This window comes from Ammospiza nelsoni, chromosome 23, assembly GCF_027579445.1.
Source record: "Ammospiza nelsoni isolate bAmmNel1 chromosome 23, bAmmNel1.pri, whole genome shotgun sequence".
Lineage (NCBI taxonomy): Eukaryota > Metazoa > Chordata > Aves > Passeriformes > Passerellidae > Ammospiza > Ammospiza nelsoni.
In genome coordinates, this window is record NC_080655.1 from 2,385,837 (window position 1) to 2,412,129 (window position 26,293).

At 52.7% G+C, this 26,293-nt stretch overlaps 1 protein-coding gene across 1 annotated transcript; it reads left to right on the plus strand.

Moving 5' to 3' along the window:
• Positions 1-26,293, plus strand: MDFI (MyoD family inhibitor). Its single transcript, XM_059487729.1, has 5 exons — positions 1-114; positions 6,645-6,894; positions 19,001-19,375; positions 25,227-25,445; positions 26,037-26,293. The coding sequence occupies exons 1-5, from the start codon at positions 1-3 to the stop codon at positions 26,291-26,293; spliced, it is 1,215 nt and encodes a 404-aa protein (XP_059343712.1).

The following is a 26,293-nucleotide window of genomic DNA, read 5'->3' on the forward strand; positions in this document are numbered from 1 at the left end:
ATGTGTAAAAAGCGACCCCGAGGCTCCCTCGCTGCCCTCCTCGTGCTGTATAAAAGGAAAATCCTGGCTGTGTATTTGTACTCCGAGCTCTCCGTGTGTCTGCGTGGGCAGACGGTAAACCCTTGTACAGTAGGTCTAGCTGCATGTAATCTGTATGGACAATGGCATTATAAAATGCAATAAAAGAAATTACCTATCGTGCTGCTGCTGGGCCTTGCTTTGCTTAAGGTTGTTGTGGGGGGGAAAAATAAAGAACCAAAAAAAAACCCAGAAAAACCAAAAAAAAAACCCAAAAAACCCAAAAAAAATCCCAAAATAATAAAAAAAAAAAACCAAAACAAAAAAAAAAAAAAAAAAAAACCTAAACAAAAAAAAAATCCCAACAAAAAAAAAACACCACAACTTTTTACAGAATTCAATATTTTATTGAGATCTGTCTGTGATCCCCAACTTGAAAAGCTCCAGGGATAGACAAATTTTTTTACAGAATTCACTGATTTTTTGAGATCTGTCTGTGATCCCCAACTTGAAAAGCTCCAGGGATAGACAAATTATTTTACAGAATTCACCAATTTTTTGAGATCTCTCTGTGATCCCCAACTTGAAAAGCTCCAGGGATAGAGACAAAAGTTTTTACAGAATTCAATATTTTATTGAGATCTGTCTGTGATCCCCAACTTGAAAAGCTCCAGGGATAGACAAATTTTTTTACAGAATTCACTGATTTTTTGAGATCTGTCTGTGATCCCCAACTTGAAAAGCCCCAGGGATGATGGGGACTCCACCATCTCTCTGGGCAGCTCCTTCCCAGTTCCTGACTCCCTTTTCAGTGAGGAAATTCTCCCAAAAAATCCTTCCAGGAGCAAAGGCCGGCCCTGGAAGGAAGGAGAGGGGTGAAAAGTGGCTTCATCTGCTCGGTGAGTGTGGGGTCAGCTGGGATTTGGGTCCCCATTTCCCCCTCCCCAACTTGGTTAAGGGTCCCCATTTCCCCCTCCCCAGCTCAGTTTGGGTCCCTATTTTCCCTTCCCCAGTTTGGTTTGAGTCCCCAATTTCCCCCTCCCCAGTTTGGTTTAGGTCCCATCTCCCCCTCCCCATTTCTGGGGGTTTGGGTCGAAATTTTCCCCTCCCCATTTTGGTTTGGGTCCCCATTTTCCCCTCCCTGGTTTGGTTTGGCTCCCCAATTTCCCTCACCCAGCTCAGTTTGGGTCCCCATTTCCCCCTCCCCATCTTGGTCTGGGTTCCCATTTTCCCCTCCCCATTTTGGTTTGGGTCCCATCTCCCCCTCCCCAGTTTGATTTGGGTCTCCATTTTCCCCTCCCCAGTTTGGTTTGGGTCCCCATCTCTCTCTCCCCAACCACCCTGGGACCATCCCTGGCTCTGATGGATTTAACACTTGGAGATGATTTTAACTTTTGAACTAGAAACTTTTTTATCCTTTTTCTATTTTTTTTTTTTTTTTTTAGTTATTTTTTGGTAGTTTTTTTTTTCCTTTGGCACAGACATGAAAGCTCTCCCAGTTTGATTGCAAAACCAGTCTGTGGATGGGAGGGGACACTGGGACAGGTCACCCCTGTCTGGGGCACGGCTTCCTGCACCCCAAAAAACGCTGGCAGGAGGCACCCACCCCTCTGCTCCAGAGCTGTGTCCACATGGATCCCTCCCTTCCCTCCAGCTGGACCCCAAATCCATGGGATTTTTACCCACCCCAATCCTTTGCCCCAAATCTTTGCGGTTTTTGCTCACCCCAATGTTTTACCCCAAGTCTTTGGGATTTTTGCTCACCCTGATGCTTTACGTACCCCAAATCTTTGGGATTTTTGCCCACCCAGATGCTTTACCTACCCCAAATCTTTGGGATTTTTGCCCACCCAGATGCTTTACCTACTCCAAATCTTTGGGATTTTTACTCACCCCGATGTTTTACCCCAAATCTTTGGGATTTTTGCTCACCCCTGAAGCACAACTGGGGGAAGTCACTGCCTTGGATAACCCAGAGCCAGCAAAGCTTCCAGAGAGCTCTAAAGAACCAAAAAAAGAGGGAGAACTTTGGGGTTTTTGAGTTTGGTTTTTACCTAAATGAGCATTAAGAAATTGGAATATCAGGGTCAGGAAGGGAAATTTCCAAAGGGTTCCTGCTCCGAGATTTGAGCCTTCCCTGGTGTTTTGGGGGTCTCTGTGGCTGGGATCGGGGCTGAAGGGACCCCAAAACACTCAGCCCACTCATCCCAGTGGGATTACTGTGAACCCCCCTGCTCTGGGGGCTCAAAAAATGAGGAGAGGAAAAACTGTGGGAAGGAAAAGCCCAGGAAAAGGTGGGAGCAGGCCCTGGATGGGATTGGACACCTGGATGGGCGTCAGCTCCCACTTCTGCCACCCCAACCTCTCCAGAAACCTCAGCTCATCCCAGGCATTGTGCAGTGCAGATCTGGGGGTGATGGGGTGTGGATCTGGGGGTTTTGGGGTGCCGATCTGGAGATTTTGGGGTGTGGATCTGGGGGTTTTGGGGTGCAGAAAAATTAAAAACTTCCCCAAAACATCACTCCGTGCAGAAACCCGTGAAGGAGCACACAGCGAAGTTTTCGGGAAGTTTTTAATTTTTCCGTCTTCTGAAGATGAACGTTCACGGGGCCCCATTTTTTTTTTTTTTTTTAAATATTGAATGTCCATTTCCTTCTTTTTTTTTTTTTTTTAATTATTTACAGAAATAGCTCGTGACTCATCAAAATCCTTTCAGCAGCACATGTAAAACACTGGGGTCATTCACTGCAGACCCAGCCAGGCAGGCAGAGCAGAAGGGCCTTGAGGAGCTTATTTTGTTTAGAGACTTTGTGTGTGCACAGGGACAGGGAAATTCTGCTCCACAAATCAGGGGGTGATGGCTCAGACCCCAAAAAAACACAGCCCAGCTCTGTCCCAGCCCCATCCCACCCCGCTCTTTCATTCCTTGTTTTCCAGGATCACACGCGTTTTTCTCTTGTTTATTTATTTTATTTTCCGAGCCTCTGCCCAGGGATGGATGCCGGGAATGTTGCAAAACCTTCTTTGAACAGAAAAGTCGAGGTTTTAGCGCTAAATCCTGCCGGAGACGGGAAGGTCAGGGAGGTTCAAATCTCCCAACGCCTCCAGTCTGGGGCACGGGGAGCCCACAGGGTTCGGGGTGCAGATCTGGGATTTTGGGGGTGCAAATCAGGGGAGTTTGGGGTGCAGATCTGGGATTTTGGGGGTGTAAATCAGGGGGGATTTAGGGTGCAGATCTTGGGGGTTTTGGGGTGTAAATCAGGGGGGTTTGGGGTGCAGATCTGGAGGGTTTGGGGCGAAGATCTTGGGGTTTTGGGGGTGCAGATCTTGGGGTTTTTGGGGTGTAAATCACGGGGGGTTAGGATGCAGATCTGGAGAATTTTGGGTGCACATCTTGGGGTTTTGGGGGTATAGATTAGAGGGGTTTAGGGTGCAGATCAGGAGGGTTTGGGGGTGTAGATCGGGAGGGGTTAGGGCATGGATCTTGAGAGTTTGGGGTGCAGATCTGGGATTTTGGGGTGTAGATCTGGAGGGCTTGGGGTGCAGATCTGGAGGGTTTGGGCCCCGAGGGTTTTGGGGTACAGATCCAGGGGTGATGGGGTGCAGATCTGGGAGTTTTGGGGTGTAGCTCCGGGGAGTTTGGGGTGCAGATCTGGGGGTTTTAGGGCACAGATCCAGAGGAGTTTGGGGATGCAGATCCAGAGATTTTGGGATGTAGATCCAGGGGTTATAGAGTAGAGTGAAGATCTGAGGGTGATGGGGTGTGGATCTGGGGGTTTTGGGGGAGCAGATCCAGGGGGTTTGGGGTGTAGATCCAGGGGAGGTGGAGCCCAGCCCCTGCTCCCCCCGAGGAGCACCGGGAGCTGCGAGAGCTGGGCTGGGTTTATTTTGGGTTTATTTTGGCGGCGGCAGAGCCGGGAGCCGCGCAGGGTGCCAGGGTTTGTGAATGTGGGTCAGTGCAGTCACACACCTACAGGAACGGCCTTGTTTGCACAAAGCCGGCCAGATCCCACAGCCAGAGCCTTCCTCGGAGCACAGCCGGCCCGGGGGGAGCGCAGGATGAGGCTGGGTGTGATCACTGAGGGATTCACAGCGCAGGATGAGGCTGGGTGTGATCACTGAGGGATTCACAGCGCAGGATGAGACTGAGTGTGATTGCAGAGGGATTCACAGTGCAGGATGGGGCTGGGTGTGATCACTGAGGGATCCATGGGACCCTGAGAGGGCTGGGTGTGATTGCAGAGGGATTCACTGGGACACTGGAAGTGCAGGATGGAGCTGGGTGTGATCACTGAGGGATTCACTGGGACCCCAGGAGCGCAGGATGAGGCTTGGTGTGATCACTGAAGGATTCACAGTGCAGGATGAGGCTGGGTGTGATCACTGAGGGATTCACAGTGCAGGAAGGAGCTGGGTGTGATCACTGAGGGATTCATGGGACCCTGAGAGTGCTGGGTGTGATCACTGAGGGATTCACTGGGAGTGCAGGATGAGGCTTGGTGTGATTGCAGAGGGATTCACTGAGAGTGCAGGATGAGGCTTGGTGTGATCACTGAGGGATTCACAGTGCAGGATGAGGCCTGGTGTGATCACTGAGGGATTCACAGTGCAGGATGAGGCCTGGTGTGATCACTGAGGGATTCATGCGACCCTGAGAGTGCTGGGTGTGATCACTGAGGGATTCACAGTGCAGGATGAGGCTTGGTGTGATCATTGAGGGATTCACTGCTCAGGCTGCTCCTTTCTATCACCCTCTGTTATTTTGGGGGGAAAAACATCCTTGTTTTTGTGGCCACGCTCCCTTCAGTGTGCTGAGTGTGACCCCCTGCACACAGCGAGTGTTTTGCTGCTCTCCTCCATCCCTGGATTTTTCCAGTGTCGGGATGGGACGAGATTTCCCCCCAAACCACCCTGCCCCAGGCCCTGCAGCCCCCAGAGATGGGGGCACTGGTTGCTGGCCCATCTGTACTGCCCATGCCAAGCAGCAGCATGGATTTTTCCAGGCTGTCCCACTGTCCGTGGCACAGGTGGCAGCCCAGGCTGCTGTGGGTAAAGCCCTGCTGCTCTCCAGCCCCAAAATCCCTGTAAAACCTTTCCCTGCATGGCACAGCTGGGGCTGCCAGCCTGGGGAGCCCTGTTCCCCACAAAGCTGGGGCTGCACAGATCCTGGAGGCCCAAAATCATGATTAAGCTTTCCCACTACTCTTTAAATTTTATTTTTTTAGGCTGTCAGGCCAAGCTGTTGTTTCGGCGTGTTGGGAAAATTAATCCACAGAGGTTTATGTCCAAAAAGGAGAGAGAGGAGTCCTTTCTGGCTTTATTCAAATAAAGGGAGAGGCCACTGTCGGCCCATTTGGACTTGTGGCAGACGGTGTAAAACTATTTATTAAAGAGCCCATTTGACCATCAGCATCCTCCTCAATCTGATTTATCACAACTCCAATGGTAGCTCTACTCTTAGAATTTCAACCTGAACTCCAGTGAGGAGCTCCCAGGGCTCTGGAACACGGAGCTGGAACTCCAGAGGGCAAAATACAGAGGGCAGGGAGTGACCCCTGGTCTGGCACAGTGTGACAGAGTGACACTGTGACGCCGTCACCTCCCATCCCAGCATCGCCCCAGGGAGCCAAACCTCATTTTCCAGCTGGGGAAACTGAGGCAGGGAGGGGTGGGGGAAGCAGAGGAGTTCACTGGGCACGCCAGGGAGTCAGGGAATAAAGGTCCCGCTTGGGTTTTGTGCCTGGGGGAAAGTGGACGGGCTGAGCACACACCTGGGGGGCTCCAAATACCCACCCAAGGGGTTCAAACACCCACTCAAGGGGTCGAAACATCCACCAAAGGGGTTGAAACACCCTCCTAAGGGGCTCAAACACCCACACAAGGGAGTCCAACACCGACCTGGGGGTCCAAATATCCACCCAAGGGGGTCCAAACACCCACCTGGAGGGTACCAACACCTACTCAGGGCTTCAACACCCACCCAAGGGGATCCAAATGTCCACCCAGGGCTTTGATACCCACCCAAGGGGGTTCAACGTCCATGCAGGGCTTCAACACCCACCTGGGGGGGTTCCAACACCCACCTGGGGGGGCTCCAACACCCACCTGGGGGCCTCAAACATGCACCCGAGGGGTCCAAACACCCATCTGAGGGCTCCACCACCCATCTGAGGGGTCCAACACCCATTTGAGGAGTCCAACACCCACCCAAGGGGATCCAAATGTCCACCCAGGGCTTTGACACCCACCTGGGGCTCCTAACACCCACCCAAAGGGCTCCACCACCCATCTGAGGGGTCCAACACCCACCTGGGGCTCCTAACACCCACCCAAGGGGCTCCACCACCCACCCAAGGGTCCAAACCCGGCTCAGCCCCGCTCTCCCCCCGCAGTTTCCCTCAGCCCCAGCCGAGGGCTCAGCCCAGCTGTGCAATCCCAAACCCGAGGCCGGCCCCGGAGCCTCCTCCGCCTCTCCCCGCTCCCGGCTCCGCTCCAGCCTCCGGCAGCAGCTCCGGGAGCGCGGCTTGGCCGCGGGTCCGCGCTCCCAACCTCATTTTTTTAAAAATTTAATTCGATTTTTTTCTGTCTTTTTTTTTTTTTTTTTTTTTTAATTTTATTTTTGGAAGGGGCTGGCGCGGACAAAGCCCCGGAGCGGAGCCCAGCCCAGCGGCGGGGCCGGGGGATGCGGGGCGGGCGCGGGGGCGGGCGCGGAGCCCCGCGGGGCCCCAGGTGAGCGGGACCGAGCACCGGGACCGCACCGGGACGGGCCGGGCCCCGCTCCGAGCCCCGCCGAGCCTCCCGCAGCCATGTCCCGGCCCGGCAGCCCCCGGCCCGAGCGCCCGGAGCGGCCCCGAACCGAACCGGGACCGCCGCCAGGTACGGGGGACAAAGGGGGGATATGGGGGGACAAAGAGGGGGAGCGAGGCTGGAGGGGGAGTGAGCGCTGTGTGCTCACGGGAAAGGTTTTGGGATCCCGGGAAAGGTTTTGGGATTCATGGAGAAGGTTTTGGCATCCCCTGCAAAGTTTTGAGATCGCGCCGAAGGTTTTGGGGTCATGGAGAAGGCTGTGGGATCCCGGGGAAGGTTTTGGGGTCATGGAGAAGGTTTTGGGATCGCTTGCAGGTTCTGGGATCGCAGGGAAGGTTTTGGGATTGCATGCAAGGTTTTGGATCCCATGCAAAGTTTTGGGATCCCAGGGAAGGCTGTGGGAATCCCATGCAAAGTTTTGGGATCCCAGGGAAGGTTTTGGGATCCAAGGGGACGTTTTGGGATCACAGGAAAGGCTGTGGGATCCCAGGGAAGTTTTTGAGGTCCCAGGGAAGATTTTGGGATCACATACAAGGTTTGGGGATCACGGGGAAGGTTGTGGGATCCCAGGGAAGCTTTTGGGATCGCTTGCAAAGTTCTGGGATCCCTTGCAAAGTTTTGGGATCCCTTGCAAGGCTGTGGGATCGCAGGGAAGGTTTTGGATCCCACGCAAAGTTTTGGGATCCCAGGGAAGGCTGTGGGATCCCGAGAAAGATTTTGGAATCATGGAGAAGGTTTTGGGATCCAAGGGAAGGTTTAGGGATCCCGTGCAAAGTTTTGGGATCCCAGGGAAGGCTGTGGGATCCCAGGGAAGTTTTTGGGATTGCATGCAAGGTTTTGGGGATCCCAGGGAAGGTTTTGGGGTCCTGGGCAGGCTGTGTGCACAGTGGGGGTGTGTGCAGGGGCTCCCGGGGTGCGTTTATGGGGCACTGGCTGCAGTCTGGGGCTGTGGGGATGCACTGCTGGGCACGGGGAGCGTGCACGATTGTGAACATTTGAGTGTGTGTTTGTGCAGGGTTGTGAACATCTGAATGTGTGTTTGTGCCCCTGGCAGTGTTTGGGTGTGAGTTTGTGTGTGTTTTTGCAGGACTGTGAACATTTGAGTGTGTGTTTTTGCAGGATTGTGAATATCTGAGCATCTGCTCATGCCCCTGGCAGTGTTTGTGCAGAATTCTGAACATCTGAATGTGTGTTTGCGCCCCTGGCAGTGTTTGGGTGTGAGTTTGGGTGTGTTTGTGTGTGATTGTGAACATCTGAGCGTGTGTTGGTGCCCCTGGCAGTATTTGGGGGTGATTGTGAACATCTGAGCGTGTGTTTATGCACGATTGTGAACATTTGAGTGTGTGTTTGTGCCCCTGACTGTGTCTGTGTGTGATTGTGAACATGTGAGGCCGTGCTGGTGCCCTGGCCGTGTTTGGGTGTGAGTTTGGGTGCGATTGTGTGTGATTGTGCACATCGGAGTGTGTGTTTGTGTGTGATTATGAACATGTGAGTGTGTGTTTGTGCCCCTGGCTGTGTTTGTGTGTGATTGTGAACATGTGAGTGTGTGTTTGTGTGTGATTGTGAACATGTGAGTGTGCGTTTGTGCCCCGGCCGTGTTTCCCGTGCTGCTGTGTTTGTGTGTGAGCTCAGCAGCCGCCGGGCCCCGCCGGGATTTCAATCCCAAACTCTGCCTCAGTTTCTGTCCCGGTGCCAAGCCCGGGGAGGGGGATGTGAGTTAAACCCCCCGAGGGATGGGGGCTGCTCTGGGTGCGTTACAGGGATCAGAAATGGGTGAAAATTTGGGGGAATCCTCACAGCTGAGCCCTCCAAGCCCCTCTGGCCCTGCCGAGCTTCATGTGCATGAAAAACCGCATTAAAACTGTACTAAAAACTGCATGAAAAACTGCATTAAAACTGTACTAAAAACTGCACTAAAAACTGCATTAAAAACCCCAGGGAGGGACTAAAACCCCCTTGAGCAGGAGGCTGCAGGAGCACACGGTGGTTTGTCAAGCCAGACACAAAAGGGGCGAATCCAGCCTGGGAACAACTCCCAAAATCCCCAAAATTCCCAAAATTTGGTGAGCAGAGCGGGACCAGCACAGCTGGACCGGCCCCTGCTGGCTCTGGAGAATTCACCCTCCTGTTCTGTTCCCCCTGCAGCTGGACGAGCTCTGCTCCAAACTCATTCCCAATGCAGCAGCTGCATTCCCTGGGGCTGATTTCCCTGCATTTCCTTCCTTTTCCAGGTGGGAAATGATGAGCTGGGAACGCAAGGAGATTTTTGCAAGGGGTTTGTCCCCAGCCCCAGCTCTGCTGAGCTCCTGTACCAGCAGCTGAGGGAGGGTTCAAAAAGCGGCTTCAAAATCTGTGAAATGCTTTGGTGGAAATGGTTTTGGAGCTTTTCTGCCTTTCCTGTGGCCACACCAAAGCTGTGGGTGGGTAGAGAGTGGTTCAGCTCCCAGGGGTGCTGGTGGCATCAGCAGGAGCACTGGCACCTCACTGGGGACATCAGAGAGTGCCCAGTTTGGTGTTCCCAAATTTAAGGGACATCCATGAGTGCACAGTTCTGTTTTCCCAAATTTCAGGGGCATCCATCTGTGCCAAATTTAGTTTTCCCATCTTGGAGGGCCATCCCCGAGTGCCCAGTTTGGTGTTTCCATGTTAGAGGAGCATCCATCAGTGGCCAGTTCAGTTTTCCCATATTTCAGGGGCATCCATGAGTGCCCAGTTTGGTGTTCCCAAATTTAAGGGACATCCATCAGTGCCCAGTTCAGTGTTCCCATCTTGGAGGGGCATCTGTCAGTGCCCAGTTTGGTCTTCCAGATTTTAAGAGGCATATGTGAGTGCCCAGTTTGGTGTCCCCAAATTTAAGGGGCATCCATCAGTGCCCAATTCAGTGTTCCCATCTTAGAGAAGCATCTGTGAGTGCCCAGTTTGATGTGTCCCTGTTGGGGACTTCTTGTCCCTGTTCCCTGTTGGAAGGGGCACCCATCAGTGCCCAGTTCAGTGTTCCCATCTTGGAAGGGCAGCCATCAGTGCCCAGTTTGGTCTTGAGATTTTAAGGGGCATCTGTGAGTGCCCAGTTTGTTGTTCCCAAATTTAAGGGGCATCCATCAGCGCCCAGTTCAGTTTTCCCGTATTTCAGGGGCATCCCTGAGTGCCCAGTTTGGTGTTCCCTGTTTAAGGCACATCCATCAGTGCCCAGTTCCATTTTCCCACGTTGAAGTGACCTCACCTCCATCCCAAACCATCCCAAAACCCCTCCTCCTCTTCCTCAGCTCCCCCAGAGCTGAGTGTGACCTGAGCAGAGCCGGCCCAAGCTTCCCTTCATCCCACCCTGTTCCTCCTCCAGAGCCTTCATCCCACCCTGCTCCTCCTCAGGATCAGCTCTGTGCTCCCCATCCCAAACCCTGACTCTCCCTCCTCCCTCCCCGTGTGGTTTTGGGGACGAGCGTGTCCCAGGCTGTCTGTCTGTCTGTCTGTCTGTCTGTCCCTGTGACACTCAGGAGCAGAGCCCTGGTGGCTTTGGGCCAGAGCCAGCAGCTCTGTCACGCAGCTCAGAGCCTGGGAATTCTCCCTGCATTCCCTTTCCCAAGTTTTACAAACCAGCCTGGCTCATTTGCATCCTCCCTCTAGGATGGGGAACAAACGGGGAAACTGAGGCACGATTGGGGGTGGGGGGGGTGGCCCAGCTCAGGTCCCCAGCTGGACATGGAGATTTTATCCCCCAAAATTTCATTCCCTGGCATCTCCAGAGATGGGCTGGGTGCCACCACAGCTCCTCCCACCCAGCAGGGACGGGGGCACAGCCTGAAATAGCCACAGGTAGTTTGGGAGAGAAGAGTCTGTCTGTCTGTCTGTCTGTCTGTCTGTCTGTCTGTCTGTCTGTCCTGGTGATTATTTTTTTAGAGGAATCAGCAGAAAACAGGAGAAAAAACAAGAGTTTTTTGCTTGGTGAGATGATTCTTCCTTCAGGGAGGAGGAGCAGGGATAGTGGGAAGCAAGAGAGGTTCTGTCCTCTTTTTCTTCCTCCTCTTCTTCCTCCTCCTCTTCTTCTTCTTCCTTCTGCTCCTCTTCCTTCTCCTCCTTCTCCTCCTCCTTCTTTTCCATCTCCTCCTCCATCTCCTTCTTCCTCCTCCTCCTCTTCCTCCTCCTTCTCCTCCTCCTTCTCCTTCTCCTTCTCCTTCTCCTTCTCCTTCTCCTTCTCCTTCTCCTTCTCCTTCTCCTTCTCCTTCTCCTTCTCCTTCTCTTCTCCATGTGAAGATGGACACAAATCCACCTCCAGAAGCAAAACTTGGGTTTGAAATGAGCAAAATTTGCTCATTCCCACCTCCCTTTTCCCTTCCTAGAGGGGACATTTGCCACCCTCGTGTCCCCATCCATGTCCCCAATCCATCCCTGCCTGTGTCCCAGCTGTCCCAGCTCAGGCTTTGACACACACACATTTCCTTTAATTTCCTTAATTTTTTCTGTCTGTTCCCAAGGATTTTGCCCTGAGGTATAAGAGGAGGAGTGCCCAGCCCCAAACACGAAATATTCGGCCCCAAACATGAAATGTTTGGCCCCAAACCTGAAATATTCAGCCCCAAACACCAAATATTCAGCCCCAAACACGAAACATTCAGCCCCAAACATGAAAAATTCAGCCCCAAACAGGAAACATTCAGCCCCAAACAGGAAATATTCAGTCCCAAACATAAAATATTCGGCCCCAAACACAAAACATTCCGCCCCAAACCTGAAATATTCAGCCCCAAACACCAAATATTCAGCCCCAAACACGAAACTTTCAGCCCCAAAACAGCCCTGGGCTGCCCCAAGCAGGGAATTCTCAGCAGAAATCGAGGCCACCTCACTCAGGAACCAAGAAAAAACCCATCCAAAATCAAAATAAATGGGTTTTTTTCCTTGTCTCAGCACTGATTTAAATGCAGGGTTGCAGAGTTACACAGAGAGTGCAAAAAGCCCCTCCCGAAAAAAAGCCCTGAAAGCAACAAAAAAATGTATTTTTTTTACCCCACAGAAAGAAGATTTTGCAACATTTCTGGTTTCTCTTTCCAAGTTTTTTTCCTTGTCAGCTCCCGAAAACGCTTCGCTGGTGTTTGTTCTTTGAGCAATGCAAAACTTACCAAGAAAAAGAAAAGAAGCATGAGGAGAAAAAAAAAGAAGAAAAAGCAGATTTCTGGCTTATTTCAAAGTTTCTGGGTTTGAGCAAAACAAAGCTGGGCCTTGGGGCTGCGCTGCCCCTGCTGCTGCTCCAAATCCTGATTGAATTTCCTTGGAAAGCTCCAGCCTGGGAGCTGCAGAAACCCAAACCCTCCTCGGGCTGTTTGCTGCAGTTCTGGTGATTTTTCCCAGATTTTTCCATGCCTGGAGTTCCCCCCTCTGTGGGATGGGCACCAGGAAAGTCCCAAAATCCCTTCCCGTGCCCCAAAAATTGGAGATTTTTTGGGGATCTGTGCATGGGAGAAACCCCAACCTGCAGAGAGTTCTGTGCTCCATCTCCACAGGTTTTTCTGGGGGGGGGGGGGGGGAAATCCCATTTTCCTGCCTCAGTTTCCCCATAATTAAAGCAGTTTTTTAAGGAAAATCCCTGGAGCTCAGGGAAGGTGTGCTGGGCCCTGGTTTTTCAATCTATGCTGGGATGAAAGGAGCTGGAGAAATTCAGATTATTGAGCAGCTCCCCTTCATCCCCTCCTCAATTTAACTTTTATTTTTTAAAGGACTTAAATTGGGCAAGACACAATTTTTTTTCCCCTGGCAGGACCTGTGCTGGTTTAACCCCCAAGGTTACCCAATTTCCAGCCTGGCCTGGGCATTAATTACTCCCTCCATCATTTCTCCCTGCTCTGTAATTCCCTGAATCTCCCTGGATCTGATAAGGCCTCACCTCAGCTGCTTTCCAGGCTCCAGGGATAATTGCTTTTCCTTAGGGACACCCAGGATTTCCTTCCTTGATTTCCCAGATTTTCCATTTTTTGGGGGGAGTTTTCCTGCCCCAGTTGCTCCTTAAACTTGAATTCAATCCCAGTCGTTGTTTTCCCATTGTTTTCCCCCATTCCCTGTGTGTTTGGGATGGTTTCTGTTGTTTTTGGGATGGTTTCTGTTGGTTATGGGGTGGTTTATGTTGGATTTGGGACGGTTTATGTTGGATTTGGGGTGAGAATTGGTGCTGGGACATGAGGAAAGGAACCTGCTCCTTCCCAGCTTTGGGAAGTTTTGTTCTCCCTTTTTTCCAGTCCAGGCTTAAAGATTCCTCCTTCCCTTGCAGCCCCACATTAGAATGGTGCCTTAATACCTATAAAATGTAAATATATTTACGTTAAATCAGGTTTTGCTGCATAAGGAATAATTCCTCCCAAATTGCTGCCCAAGATCCAGCCCAACTTTTCTTCCCACCTGGAAACCCTCTGGCCTCACCTGGGCAAAGCTTTGGATAAACAGCAAAAATGAGGAATGCAGTCAAAAAACAAAGTGGTTTCGATGAGAAGTGACTTCCTAAACGTACAAAAAGCAAAACAAAGCACAAAAAAAATACCCACAAAACCCCCAAATAGCTCAGCAAGGCTGGGAGTTGTTGTTATTTGTTATTTATAGGATTTGGGTGGGAAGGGAGGGAGGGATTTTGGGGCCAGACAGACCAGGACCAGCCAGGTCCATCCAGTCCATCCCTGCTGGAGTTTGACCTGGGTGACAAAACCCCAGTTCCAGGTTGGTGTCCCCACAAACCCCATCCCTGCAAGGTCCTCGTGGCTCCAACCAGCTCCTGCCAAACCAAATCAATGTGAGAAATGTTCCTACAAGGGGTTTCAGGAAAGACAAAACATCAATTCCCTGCAAGAAGCACCTCTGGCACTGCAGCAATTTGGGAGGAATTATTCCTTATGCAGCAAAAATCAATTTAATGTAAATATATTTACATTTTATAGGTATTAAGGCACCATTCTAATGTGGGGCTGCAAGGGAAGGAGGAATCTTTAAGCCTGGAGCAGGAAAAAGGGAGAACAAAACTTCCCAAAGCTGGGAAGGAGCAGGTTCCTTTCCTCATGTCCCAGCACCAATCCTCATCCCAAAACCAACATAAACCATCCAAAATCCAACATAAACCACCCCAAAACCAACAGAAACCATCCCAAAACCAACATAAACCATCCCAAACACGTTGTGGGGACAGAGGATGGGGGGAAACAATGGGAAAACAACAGGAAAAAGACCCAGACTGGGACTGAATTTGAGTTTGGACCCCAAAGCACAGCTCCAGCTTTGCCTCTTCCCCCACTGCAGCAATTTGGGAGGAATTATTCCTTATGCACAAAAATCAATTTAATGTAAATATATTTACATTTTACAGGTATTAAGGCACCGTTCCAGTGTGGAGCTGCAAGGGAAAGAGGAATTTTTAAGAGACAGCAAAACTTCCCAGGACACAAAGCTGGGAAGGAGCAGGTTCCTTTCCTCATCCTCAGCATGAATCCCCATCCCAAAACCAACAGAAACCATCCCAAACTGACAGAAACCATCCCAAACCGACAGAAACCATCCCAAACCGACAGAAACCATCCCAAACACACTGTGGGGACAGAGAGTGGGGGAAAACAAAGGGAAAACAACAGGGAAAAGACCCAGACTGGGACTGAATTTGAGTTTGGACCCCAAAGCCCAGCTCCAGCTTTGCCTCTGGGGGTCTGGGCAGCGCAGGAAGGGAGAAGGGAACCCACAGATTTTTGGGAGCTGTGGCTCCTGTTTGTGGCTCCTGCCTTTTGTTTGTCCAGCTCTTTGGGAATGCTGAGCTCAGCCCATCAGGAATTTCCACTGGGAGCACAAGGATCTTTTCCACAGAAGCTCCTGCATCCCCCAGAGGGATGTTGGAACTTGGGAATTTGCAGGAATTTTGCATTTCCAGCCATGAACTTCCATTTTTTTTTGCATCTCTCCTCTCTCCTGTCCTGTTTTCCCACCCCCCTGATGGATTTTGGGGCTCCCTGATGTCTCAGGACTCCCATGACCGATGGATTTGGACTTTGGGATCGGGGAGAATAATCAGAAAATCAGCTCCATGTGCATGTCCCGGGCTTGGCAGGAGAAATCAGCCCCACATTTATCACTTTGCTGATCTCTGGTACCTTGGGGCAGTGCTGTGATTTATTGAAGTTATTGTTTTTGGAATGCCTCGTTACCTCTGCTCCCAAGATCCAGAGCTCTGAGCTGCTGTCCCACATCTCCCTTGTGCTGCTCATCCCAGGCTCTGAGGAGGATTTGCCCTGCCCAGGAAGGGTTTGAGGTGCAGGAATTTTGGGGAAAAGTGAGATGTCCCATCCCAAGGGCTGGCTGGCCTCAGGGTTTGGCCCAGGCTCACAATTGGGTTTAAATCTGATGGATTTGGGTCAAAGCTGGTCCTATTCTGGGGGCAGCAGGGAGGAGGGGTCCAGGGGGGATCAGCAGGGCAGGGATTGGGGAATTTAAAGGAGAGGGAGCTGTGGGATGAGCTGTGCCAGTGATGGAAGGGTCTGCTCAGCTCCTCCTGTGCCTGCAGAGCTGCTGCCCCTGCTTGGGGGCATTGGGGAGCTGCTGCTGCAGCATTTCCCAGGGCATTGCCTCTGCATTTCCCTGGGCATTCTCTGCATTTCCCAGGTTATTCTCTCTGCATTCCCTCTGCATTTCCCAGAGCATTCCCAAGGCATTTCCCTGGACATTCCTTGTGCCCTTCCCAGGGCATCCTCTCTGCATTTCCCTGGGCATTGCCTCTGCATTTCCCAGAACATTCCCAGGGCATTTCCCAAGGCATTCCCTGTGCCCTTCCCAGGACATTCACTCTTCATTTCCCTGAACATTCCCTCTGCATTTCCCACTCCCTGTGCCCTTCCCACAGCATTCCCTCTGTCTTTCCCTGAACATTCCCCCTGCATTTCCCATTCCCTCTCCTTTTTTCGGAACATTCCCCCTGCATTCCCCCGTGGATCCCAGTGGACAAGGAGCTGTGGGCTCTGTTCTGACCCCACACATTCCCACCTTCTCCCACCCCTCCCTGGGTCCTTCCCCACCCCATTCCAGGGGCGGCTGGGGCTCAGCCCCATCCCCACATCCAGCCTGTGGGATGTGAGGCTGTGTGAAGGATCAGCTCACCCAAACTTCATTCCCGGCTATTTCTGTCCCTCTCCTGGCCAGCTTGTTCCCGGGGGAGTTAATTTAATTGCCACCTTCCTCCCTGCCTGCCTGTGGTTGTGTGTGAGGCTTGTGCAGGGTAATTACAAGTGTGAAGTGGGCACAGCAGGGACGAGCCTGGGCTCCATCCCAGCTGGAGCACAGCCTGGACATCGCTGTGGATCCACCCAGCCTGTCCTTGTCCCCAGGAATGGGCACAGAGGTGTGGCAGTGCCCACAGGGGTTTTCGGGTTGAGGGAAGAGATGAGGATCTGACTCCGTGTTTCAGAAGGCTTGAGTTATTATTTTATGATATATATTACATTAAAACCATACTAAAAGAATAGAAGAAAGGATTTCGTCAGAAGGTTAGCTAAGAATAGAATGGCAAAGAATGGTAACAAAGGTTTGTGGCTCGGACTCTCTGTCCGAGCCATTAATTGATTGGCCATTAATTAGAAACAGCCACATGAGACCAATCCGAGATGCACCTGTTGCATTCCACAGCAGCAGATAATCAATGTTTACATTTTGTTCCTGAGGCCTCTCAGCTTCTCAGGAGGAAAAATCCTAAGGAAAGGATTTTCCATAGAAGATGTCTGTGCCGCAGAGGGGGCAGGGGATGCTCTGGAGGCAGCACAGATGGGCAGGGACAGGGATCTGCTGAGCTCTCCCTGTGCCAGCCCCTTCTGCTCCTGCTGCTCCTGATTTTCCAGCCCTTTTTCCCTCAGGAAAGGGGATCTGGGGGTGATAGGGCTGTTTCCTGAGGGGTTTTAAGCCCTGAACACACTCAGGACATCCCACAGCAGGAACCAGAGCTCGGGGAGCTCTGTGGGAGCTTCAGCTGTGGCTCCACTCAGAGCTCCTCATCTCTGGCATCCTTGGAATGAGACACCTCTTGCTTTTCCCCAAAACTCCTGCACCCCCATCCCCTTCCTGGCCAGGGCAATGATCCATTTCCCACACTCCATTGATCCATTTCCCTCATGATCCATTTCCCTCATGATCCATTTCCCTCATGATCCATTTCCCACACTCCATTGATCCATTTCCCTCATGATCCATTTCCCACATGATCCATTTCCTCATGATCCATTTCCCACAGTCATGATCCACTGATCCATTTCCCACATGATCCATTTCCCACATGATCCATTTCCCTCATGATCCATTTCCCACCCTCATCCATCAGGATTCCACCTCTGCCTTTGGATCAGGGCTGGGCCGTGCCAGAGGCTGTGGATGTCACTCACCCCCACAGCCCTGGGGAGGTGACAGCCTGCCCTCCTCACCTCTCCATTCTGCTCTGGGCTTTGCAGAGCCATGGCAATGCCTTTTCTCCCATCTGGGGCTCACGCTCCATTGGGATTTGGAGCCAATGCTGTCGTGCAAGATTCAGCAGGAGCTGCTGGGTTTCCCTTGGTTGAGCCCCAAAATCTCCTCACCGGTGAGAGCTCTGTGTGAGCAGGGCTCTGTGCTGGCATGAGTTTTAATTCCCCCCAAAAAAAACCCAACCCTGTCTCAGGAGCTGGATCTGCACTCTGGGGAGGGCAGAGAGGGGAAACTGAGGCACATGGATGATTTTGGAGGGTGTTGTGGAACAGAGCAGCACCACCCCAGACTGGCTGCAGCATTTCCAGGCTCCTGCTGATGCCAGGGTGCAGCTGGAACCCCCCAACTTCCCTTGTTTTCTCCTTTTAATAACATTGATATTTAATTATCCCTAATTGCCCTCCTTTCCCCCTCAGCTCTGGTGTGTGGGACCCTGGTTTTAGGGAGGATAATGAACCATCCCAGGCCTCTTTCCCCCCTCCCCTGCCCTCCCTGGCTGCTTGCAGGGCTCCTGTTCCAGCCAGGGCAATTATGGCTCTGTGCTCTGCCTCCCTCTGCCCAGCCTATAATTTAGTTTTATATAAAGTGTGTTCCAGCCCCTGTTGTGCAAGACTTTGCTATTCTGAGGGATGGGCAGAGGGCTGGGGGGGCAGGGGGGGCTGGGGCAGTGTGGCACAGCCCTGGGCACCCCTGGCACCCCAAATTCCCCGTGGGAATTCAGCAGCACTGAAGGTGGTCCTGCCCCCTCCTGCCTTTCTGCCAGGGGGTGTTTGGCACAGGGATTTCTCCCATGGGGATGACTCAGCTCCTTGCAGGGTTTTCGTGCCCCACGGAGGGCTCCTGCAGGGGTTGGTGCTGCCCCAGAGTGCAGAGGATGAGGGAGGTGGCAGCCAGCCCCGGCAGGGCAGACAGTGGCTCTTTCATGGGAAGGGGGATGAAAAACCCAGCGCTGGCTGCCGAGTGTAACCAGATCCCTTGGCTTTCTGGAGGAGGAATGTGAGAGCTCGGGGAGGCGTTTTGGGATGGTGCTGCAGCGGGGGGAGCAGCTGGGGGGTGGTGCAGCCCCGGTGCCCGTCCTGGGCTGCCCAAACCCTGGGTGGCATCCCTCAGGTGGCATCCTGGCATCCCTTGGGTTCATCCCTTGGTGGTATCCCTGGGGTTTATCCCTTAGTGGTATCCCTGGGGTTTATCCCTTAGTGGTATTCCTGGGGTTCATCCCTTGGGTTCATCCTTGGGTTCATCCCTTGGGTTTATCCTCTGGGTTCCTCTCTTGGATTCATCCTTGGGTTCATCCCTTGGGTTTATTCTTGTGTTCATCCCTTGGTGGCATCCCTTGGGTTCATCCCTTGGATTCATCCCTCAGGTTCATCCCTTGGGTTTATCCTCTGGGTTCCTCTCTTGGATTCATCCTTGGGTTCATCCCTTGGGTTTATTCTTGTGTTCATCCCTTGGTGGCATCCCTTGGGTTCATCCCATGGGTTCGTCCTCTGGGTTCCTCCCTTGGGTTCATCCCTGGGTTCATCCCCTGGATTCATCCTTGGATGCATTCTTTGGTGGCATCCCTTGGCTGGCATCCCTTGGTGACATCCTTGTGTGCTGTGTGACACAGGGGAGCCCAAACCTCCTGCCCCAGTCTGTGGGCAGTGTTTGGGAGTTTGTCTGACCCAGGGGCTTGGCTCTAACCCCATTTTCAGCTCTAACCCCGTTTCTCTTGCAGAGGTGCCTGAGCCCTCCCTCCCTGCCCTGAGGGGTCCCCGGTCCCCCACCTGCCCTGTGGTTCCAAAGAAGGAGAAAACCCTGGAAGGAGACAAATCCCTGAAGAAGGAGAAAGCCCTGGAAGGTGACAAACCCCCAAAGGAGAAAGCCCTGGAAGGTGACAAACCCCCAAAAGCCTTGGAAGGTGACAAACCCCCAAAGGAGAAAGCCCTGGAAGGTGACAAGCCCCCGAAAGCCCTGGAAGGTGACAAACCCCCGAAGGAGAAAGCGCTGCAAGGTGACAAACCCCCGAAAGCCCTGGAAGGTGACAAACCCCCGGCAGTGCTGACAAAAAGCCCCCGGGCCGAGCTCTGCGGCGCTCCCGAAGCTGTGACATGTGAGTGTTGCCCTCGGGACTCATCACAGAGCAGGGCTGAGGTGGGAACCCGGCTCCTCCCCGCTTTGTTCCTCCCCACATCAAAGCCTGAACGAGGCTGAGTCACCTGGAGAGGTGGAAGGGAAGGGCGGCACCCGGGGTGGCTCCCGGAGCAGCTGGAGCTGCTTGGGAAGGGTTGGGGTTCTCTGGGGTGCTGTGGTGGGAAGGGGGATCAGCCTGCCTGGGAAAGGAGCATCCCCCAAAACCCCAAATGGATGGAAGCTCCCCAGTCCCTTTGCAAGGGGCAGGAATTGGATGGAAGCTCCATTTCTGAAGGGTGTAAACTGGATGGAAGCTCCCCAGTCCCTTTCCAAGGGGTGTAGAGTGGACAGAAGCTCCCCTTCCAAGGGGTGTAAAGTGATGGAAGCTCCCCAGTCGCTTTGCAAGAGGCAGAAAGTGGATGGAAGCTTCCCAGGTCCCTTCCAAGGGGTGTAAACTGGATGGAGGGTCCCCGGGGGGGGATGAGGGAGGCTGGGAATTGGGCTGCCCCTCCAGGGAGCAGGCAGGGAAGGGGAGAGGATGGGAAATGCATGGAGGAGAGCAGAGCTCAGTGAGGGGAGAGCAGAGCTCAGTGAGGGGAGCAGAGCTCAGGAAAGGAGAGCAGAGCTCAGGAAAGAAGAGCAGAGCTCAGTGAGGAGAGCAGAGCTCACAAGGAGAGCAGAGCTCAGAAAAGGAGAGCAGAGCTCAGTGAGCAGAGCTCGCAGGGAGAGCAGAGCTCAGTGAGGAGAGAGCAGAGCTCAGTGAGGAGAGCAGAGCTCACAGGGAGAGCAGAGCTCAGTGAGGGGAGCAGAGCTCAGTGAGGAGAGAGCAGAGCTCAGTGAGGAGAGCAGAGCTCACAAGGAGAGCAGAGCTCAGTGAGGAGAGCAGAGCTCACAAGGAGAGCAGAGCTCAGTGAGCAGAGCTCACAGGGAGAGCAGAGCTCACAAGCAGAGCAGAGCTCACAGGGAGAGCAGAGCTCAGTGAGGAGAGAGCAGAGCTCAGTGAGGAGAGCAGAGCTCACAAGGAGAGCAGAGCTCAGTGAGCAGAGCTCACAGGGAGAGCAGAGCTCAGTGAGGAGAGAGCAGAGCTCACAGGGAGAGCAGAGCTCAGTGAGGAGAGCAGAGCTCACAGGGAGAGCAGAGCTCACAGGGAGAGCAGAGCTCACAGGGAGAGCAGAGCTCACAGGGAGAGCAGAGCTCACAGGGAGAGCAGAGCTCACAGGAGAGCAGAGCTCACAGGGAGAGCAGAGCTCACAGGGAGAGCAGAGCTCACAGGGAGAGCAGAGCTCACAGGAGAGCAGAGCTCACAGGGAGAGCAGAGCTCACAGGAGAGCAGAGCTCACAGGGAGAGCAGAGCTCACAGGGAGAGCAGAGCTCACAGGGAGAGCAGAGCTCACAGGGAGAGCAGAGCTCACAGGGAGTGCAGAGCTCACAGGAGAGCAGAGCTCACAGGAGAGCAGAGCTCACAGGAGAGCAGAGCTCACAGGAGAGCAGAGCTCACAGGAGAGCAGAGCTCACAGGGAGTGCAGAGCTCACAGGAGAGCAGAGCTCACAAGGAGAGCAGAGCTCACAAGGAGAGCAGAGCTCACAGGAGAGCAGAGCTCACAAGGAGAGCAGAGCTCACAGGGAGAGCAGAGCTCACAGGGAGAGCAGAGTTCAGTGAGGAGAGCAGAGCTCACAGGGAGAGCAGAGCTCACAGGGAGAGCAGAGCTCAGTGAGGAGAGCAGAGCTCACAAGGAGAGCAGAGCTCACAAGGAGAGCAGAGCAGAGCTCCCGGTTCCCGCGGCCGAGCCCTCGCGCAGCATCTGCGAGCTGGGCCGGCTGCCCACAGACATTCTGCACGCCTGAGTCACAGCTCAGCCCTGCACGGTCCCCTCCCCAGCCCAGCCCAGCCCCCCAAGGCTGGGGGGGATTGGGGCACCCTCCTCCTGGTGTCCCCACTGCTCTTGGGGGGTCACCATTGGTTTTTGGGGTTGTTCCCATTTTGGCACGCCCCGAGGAGCACATTTAGGCTCTCCCATGGGATGGGGCATTCCTGTGCCAGCCTGGCTCGTGCAGGCTCAGGAGGAACCAGGCAGAAAAGGCTGGAGGGTGCAGGGTGATGTCCTTGCCCACCAATGCCAGGATTGTCCCCTCTGAGGCTCAGCTCTGTGCTCAAATCCAGTTTTGCAGCATTTTGGGACACAGGGATTGCAGGTTTGGCATGCTGTGTGTTCAGCTTCAGGCAGGAACAGCAGACCCAGGTGGCCACAATAATCCAGGCCCTGGCAGTGGCTCAGGGACCCTGGTGATGCTGCCCTGGGACAGCCTGAGGGCATCCAGAGCATCACCTCCATGGGAAACCCAAAGTTTTGGGTTTCAGGTTACAAACATCCCGGAGGTTTTTGTTATTGAAGAGCTGTAGACAGGCAGTTTCCCCCCAAAATCCTGTTTTCCAGGCTGCTCCCCCACTCCTGCATTACAGGGGAGCTGAAGGTGCCTCTTTTAGCAGAGTTTTGTCCTCGTTTCTTAAAGGCTGTCCTAAAAAAAAAATGGGAGCTGTTTTCCCTAACTTTGAGGGGGGATTCCTGGCTGCCTTTGGCTGCCCCTGGCCAGAGCCAGAGCATGATTTTGATTTACAAACAGTTTAATCTGAGGAATGCAGCGAAATGGGGAGCGCCAAGTGCATGCTGCTGCGGTCCCAGACAATCCAGCTGCTGTCCCAGCCTGCTGAGCTGCTGCTGCTGGGTCCCTGCAGGCTCAGCCCCTTCCTGGCACAGCCCTGGGCACCTCGGTGCCACACACGGGGCAGGAGAGGGCACTGGGTGAGGGCACATAATGAGCGAACGCTCCATGAGTGTCGCAGACATCTTTTATGGAAAATCCTTTCCTTAGGATTTTTCCTCCTGAGAAGCTCAGAGGCTTCAGGAACAAAATGCAAACAATGGTTATCTGCTGCTGTGGGATGCAACAGGTGCATCTGTGATTGGTCTCAGGTGGTTGTTTCTAATTAATGGCCAATCACAAATCACAGTCAGCTGGCTCAGACGCAGAGCCCAAGCCACAAACCTTTGTGATCATTCCTTTCTATTCTTAGTTAGCCTTCTGATGAAACCTTTCCTTCCATTCTTTTAGTATAGTTTTAATGTAATATATATCATAAAATAATAAATCAGCCTTCTGAAACATGGAATCAGATCCTCGTCTCTTCCCTCAACATAAGACACCTGTGAACACCGTCACACGTGAGGTTTTTAGGAAGGGGAGACAATCCCAGTTTTATCCAAGACCTGATTTGTGTCTCCCCACTCTCTGCTCTCAGCCCACTCTTCCCGCTCACCTCTGGCTATTTTAAATTCCTTTCCCAGCGTGTTTCAAAGACCAAATTCCCACTTTAACCTCCCTGTGCAGCCCAAGCCCAGCTCAGCCTGGTCAAACCAAGCACTGGGACCATCCCCTCGTGTCTTTCACCTTCCACCTATTTTATTTTCACCTTCCGCCCACTTTATTTTCACCTTCCATCTGTTTTATTTTGGTGGCTGCAGGACAGGGGCAGCCTGTGCCCTGCACAGAAAGCAGCTCCTGTTCCCTGGTGCCAGGAGGTGCCTTTGCCCTCGAGCCTCTGCCCTGAATCATCCCTTGTTTACTGCCCTGGGAGAGGAAAAGAAAAGTTTGGCTGGAGCACCACCAGACAGGGTTTTATTTTATTTATTTTAATTTTAATTTTATTTTTATTTTAATTTTTATTTTTTATTTTATAGTTTTATTTTATTTCATTTTATTTTTTATTTTTATTTTTAAATTATATGATTTTATATTTTATACTTTATATTTTATATTATATTTTATTATTTTATTTTATTTTATTTTATTTTATTTGTGGCCTTACTGAGGAGGATGATGGCTGCTGGAACCTTGTGCTGGTTCCCAGTGCTCCTCCAGGTGAGGATGAGGAGGCAGCGCGGGCTGGAGCAAGGGCCGAGCCACCCCTCTGGCTCTGGCAGGACACAGGGCTGCAGCAGGAGAGGCTGGAGGGAGGCACAGCCACAGAACTGAGTTATTTTCCTCCTCCTGCAGAGAAGTTCAGCCAGAGGTTGCAGAGACCTCAAGGAAGTGGCCGGTTCCTGCAGGGCTGGGGAGAGGAGCAGGCTGGCTCTGCAGTGGTTCCTCATCTCCTGTGGCTCTGCAGTGGTTCCTCATCTCCTGTGGCTCTGCAGTGGTTCCTCATCTCCTGTGGCTCTGCAGTGGTTCCTCATCTCCTGTGGCTCTGCAGTGGTTCCTCATCTCCTGTGGCTCTGCAGTGGTTCCTCAGTTCCTGTGGCTCTGCAGTGGTGCCTCATCTCCTGTGGCTCTGCAGTGGTGCCTCAGTTCCTGTGGCTCTGCAGTGGTGCCTCATCTCCTGTGGCTCTGCAGTGGTTTCCTCATCTCCTGTGGCTCTGCAGTGGTGCCTCATCTCCTGTGGCTCTGCAGTGGTTTCCTCATCTCCTGTGGCTCTGCAGTGGTGCCTCATCTCCTGTGGCTCTGCAGTGGTTTCCTCATCTCCTGTGGCTCTGCAGTGGTTTCCTCATCTCCTGTGGCTCTGCAGTGGTTTCCTCATCTCCTGTGGCTCTGCAGTGGTGCCTCAGTTCCTGTGGCTCTGCAGTGGTGCCTCATCTCCTGTGGCTCTGCAGTGGTTTCCTCAGCTCCTGTGGCTCTGCAGTGGTTTCCTCATCTCCTGTGGCTCTGCAGTGGTTTCTCATCTCCTGTGCCTCTGCAGTGGTGCCTCATCTCCTGTGGCTCTGCAGTGGTTCTTCAGCTCCTGTGGCTCTGGGGACACTCAGGAGCTCTTGGTGGTTTCATCCCTCCTGGCCCTGCAGGGACATCTCCTCCTTCAGGTCCTCTGAAGAGTTTCAGCCCATCTTTCATGACAAATCTGCATTTTTTGGTGTCTTTCCATCCCTTCCTCTCTCAGCAGCCTTTGTCTCCTTCCCTCCAGCCGCCTTTTCCACATCTCCTGTTCCATCTCCCTCACAGAATCACAGAATAATGAGGTTGGAAGAGATCTCTCAGATCATTGAGTCCAACCTATGCCCCAACACCTCAACCAGACATAGCACGAAGTGCCATGTCCAGTCTTTTTTTAAGCACATCCAGAGATGGTGATTCCACCACCTCCCTGGGAAGAGCATTCCAATATTTTATTATTCTTTTGATGAAAAACTTTTTCCTAATATCCAACCTGTACCTTCCCTGACGTAGCTTGAGACTGTCTGTGGTGGTGTTCACAGGGGTCCCAGGACAAGGGAAGTGATGAGAATCTTGACTCCATGTTTCAGATGTATTATTTTATTATATATATTAAAAATGTTTTTATTTTATTTATTATTTTATGATATATATTATATTAAAAGAATTTATTATTTTATTATATATATTATATTTAAAATTATATACTAAAACTATACTAAAAGAATAGAAGAAAGGATTCCATCAGAAGGCTTGCAAGGAATAAAAAGGAAGGAATGATAATAAAATCGTGTGATCGACCAGAGTGTGAGACAACTGGGCTGTGATTGGCCATTAATTAAAAACAACCACATGAGATTAATCAAAGATGCACCTGTTGCATTCCACAACAGCAGATAATTATTGTTTACATTTTGTTCCTGTGGCCTCTCCGCTTCTCAGGAGAAAAAATCCTAATGAAAGTATTCTTCATAAAATATGTCTGTGCCACCCATCCCCCTGGACCACCCACCCTCCAGCTCACCCTGTGTCCAGCTAGGGACCAGATTCCCGTTTTTCCCTGGGGTCTGGGCACACATTTCTCCCTGTGGAGAGGGCAGGGGTGGTAACATTCTGCTTTTCCCTTCCAGGCCAGCCCCAGGTGGGGCCAGCCCTGCAGTCCCCTGGTCCCTGCACGCAGCTGCTGCCCAACGGGGACGCGGGCAACGGAATCTGCCGAGCTGTGCCCAGCACACAGAAACCTCCCCGAAAGCTGCAGCCCCACCACTCCATCAACAGCCAGGGCAGCAAGAAGAGCAAGGGCAGCTCCAAGTCACCCTCCTCCCACATCCCCATTGAGGCGCAGGAAGGTACTGCTGAACCCTGAGGGCGCTTTCCAGATGTTCTCCTTGGGTTCCTCATCCCTTGGGATCTCTTGGGTGGCACCCTCTGAGTCCTGGGCGCCTCATCCCTGTGGATCTCTTTGGTGGGATCTTCCAACTCTTCAGGCCCCTCATCCCTTGGGATCTCTTGGGTGGCATCGTCCTAGCCCTGGGCTCATCATCCTTTGGGATCTCTTGGTGGCACCTTCCAACTCCTTGGGCCCTCATCTCTTGAGATCTCTGGGTGGAATCCTCCAAGCCCCTCATCCCTTGGGATCTCTTGGTGGCACCCTCCAAGCCCTGGACTCATCATCTCTATGGATCTCTTGGGTGGCATCTTCCAATTCCTCAGGCCCCTCATCCCTTGGGATCTCTTGGTGGCATCCTCTGAGCTCAGCAGGACCCCTAGACCCTCCTGGCCATCTCCTGTCCTCCAGAATTGGTCTCTGATGAGGGCTGGGTGTTGAGGGAGACTCTCCTGACCCCTTTTTCCCTCCCTTCCATGAATTCCTGAGGGAGCATTTCCACCCTCAGGTGCTCCCACAGCCCGGCCTTGTCTCACCCTGCGTTCCTCCCCAGATTGCTGCGTGCACTGCATCCTCTCCTGCCTGTTCTGCGAGTTCCTGACCCTGTGCAACATCGTGCTGGACTGTGCCACGTGCGGCTCCTGCACCTCGGAGGACTCCTGCATCTGCTGCTGCTGCTGCAACTCGGGCGAGTGCGCGGACTGCGACCTGCCCTGCGACATGGACTGCGGCATCATCGACGCCTGCTGCGAGTCTGCCGACTGCCTGGAGATCTGCATGGAGTGCTGCGGGCTCTGCTTCTCCTCCTGA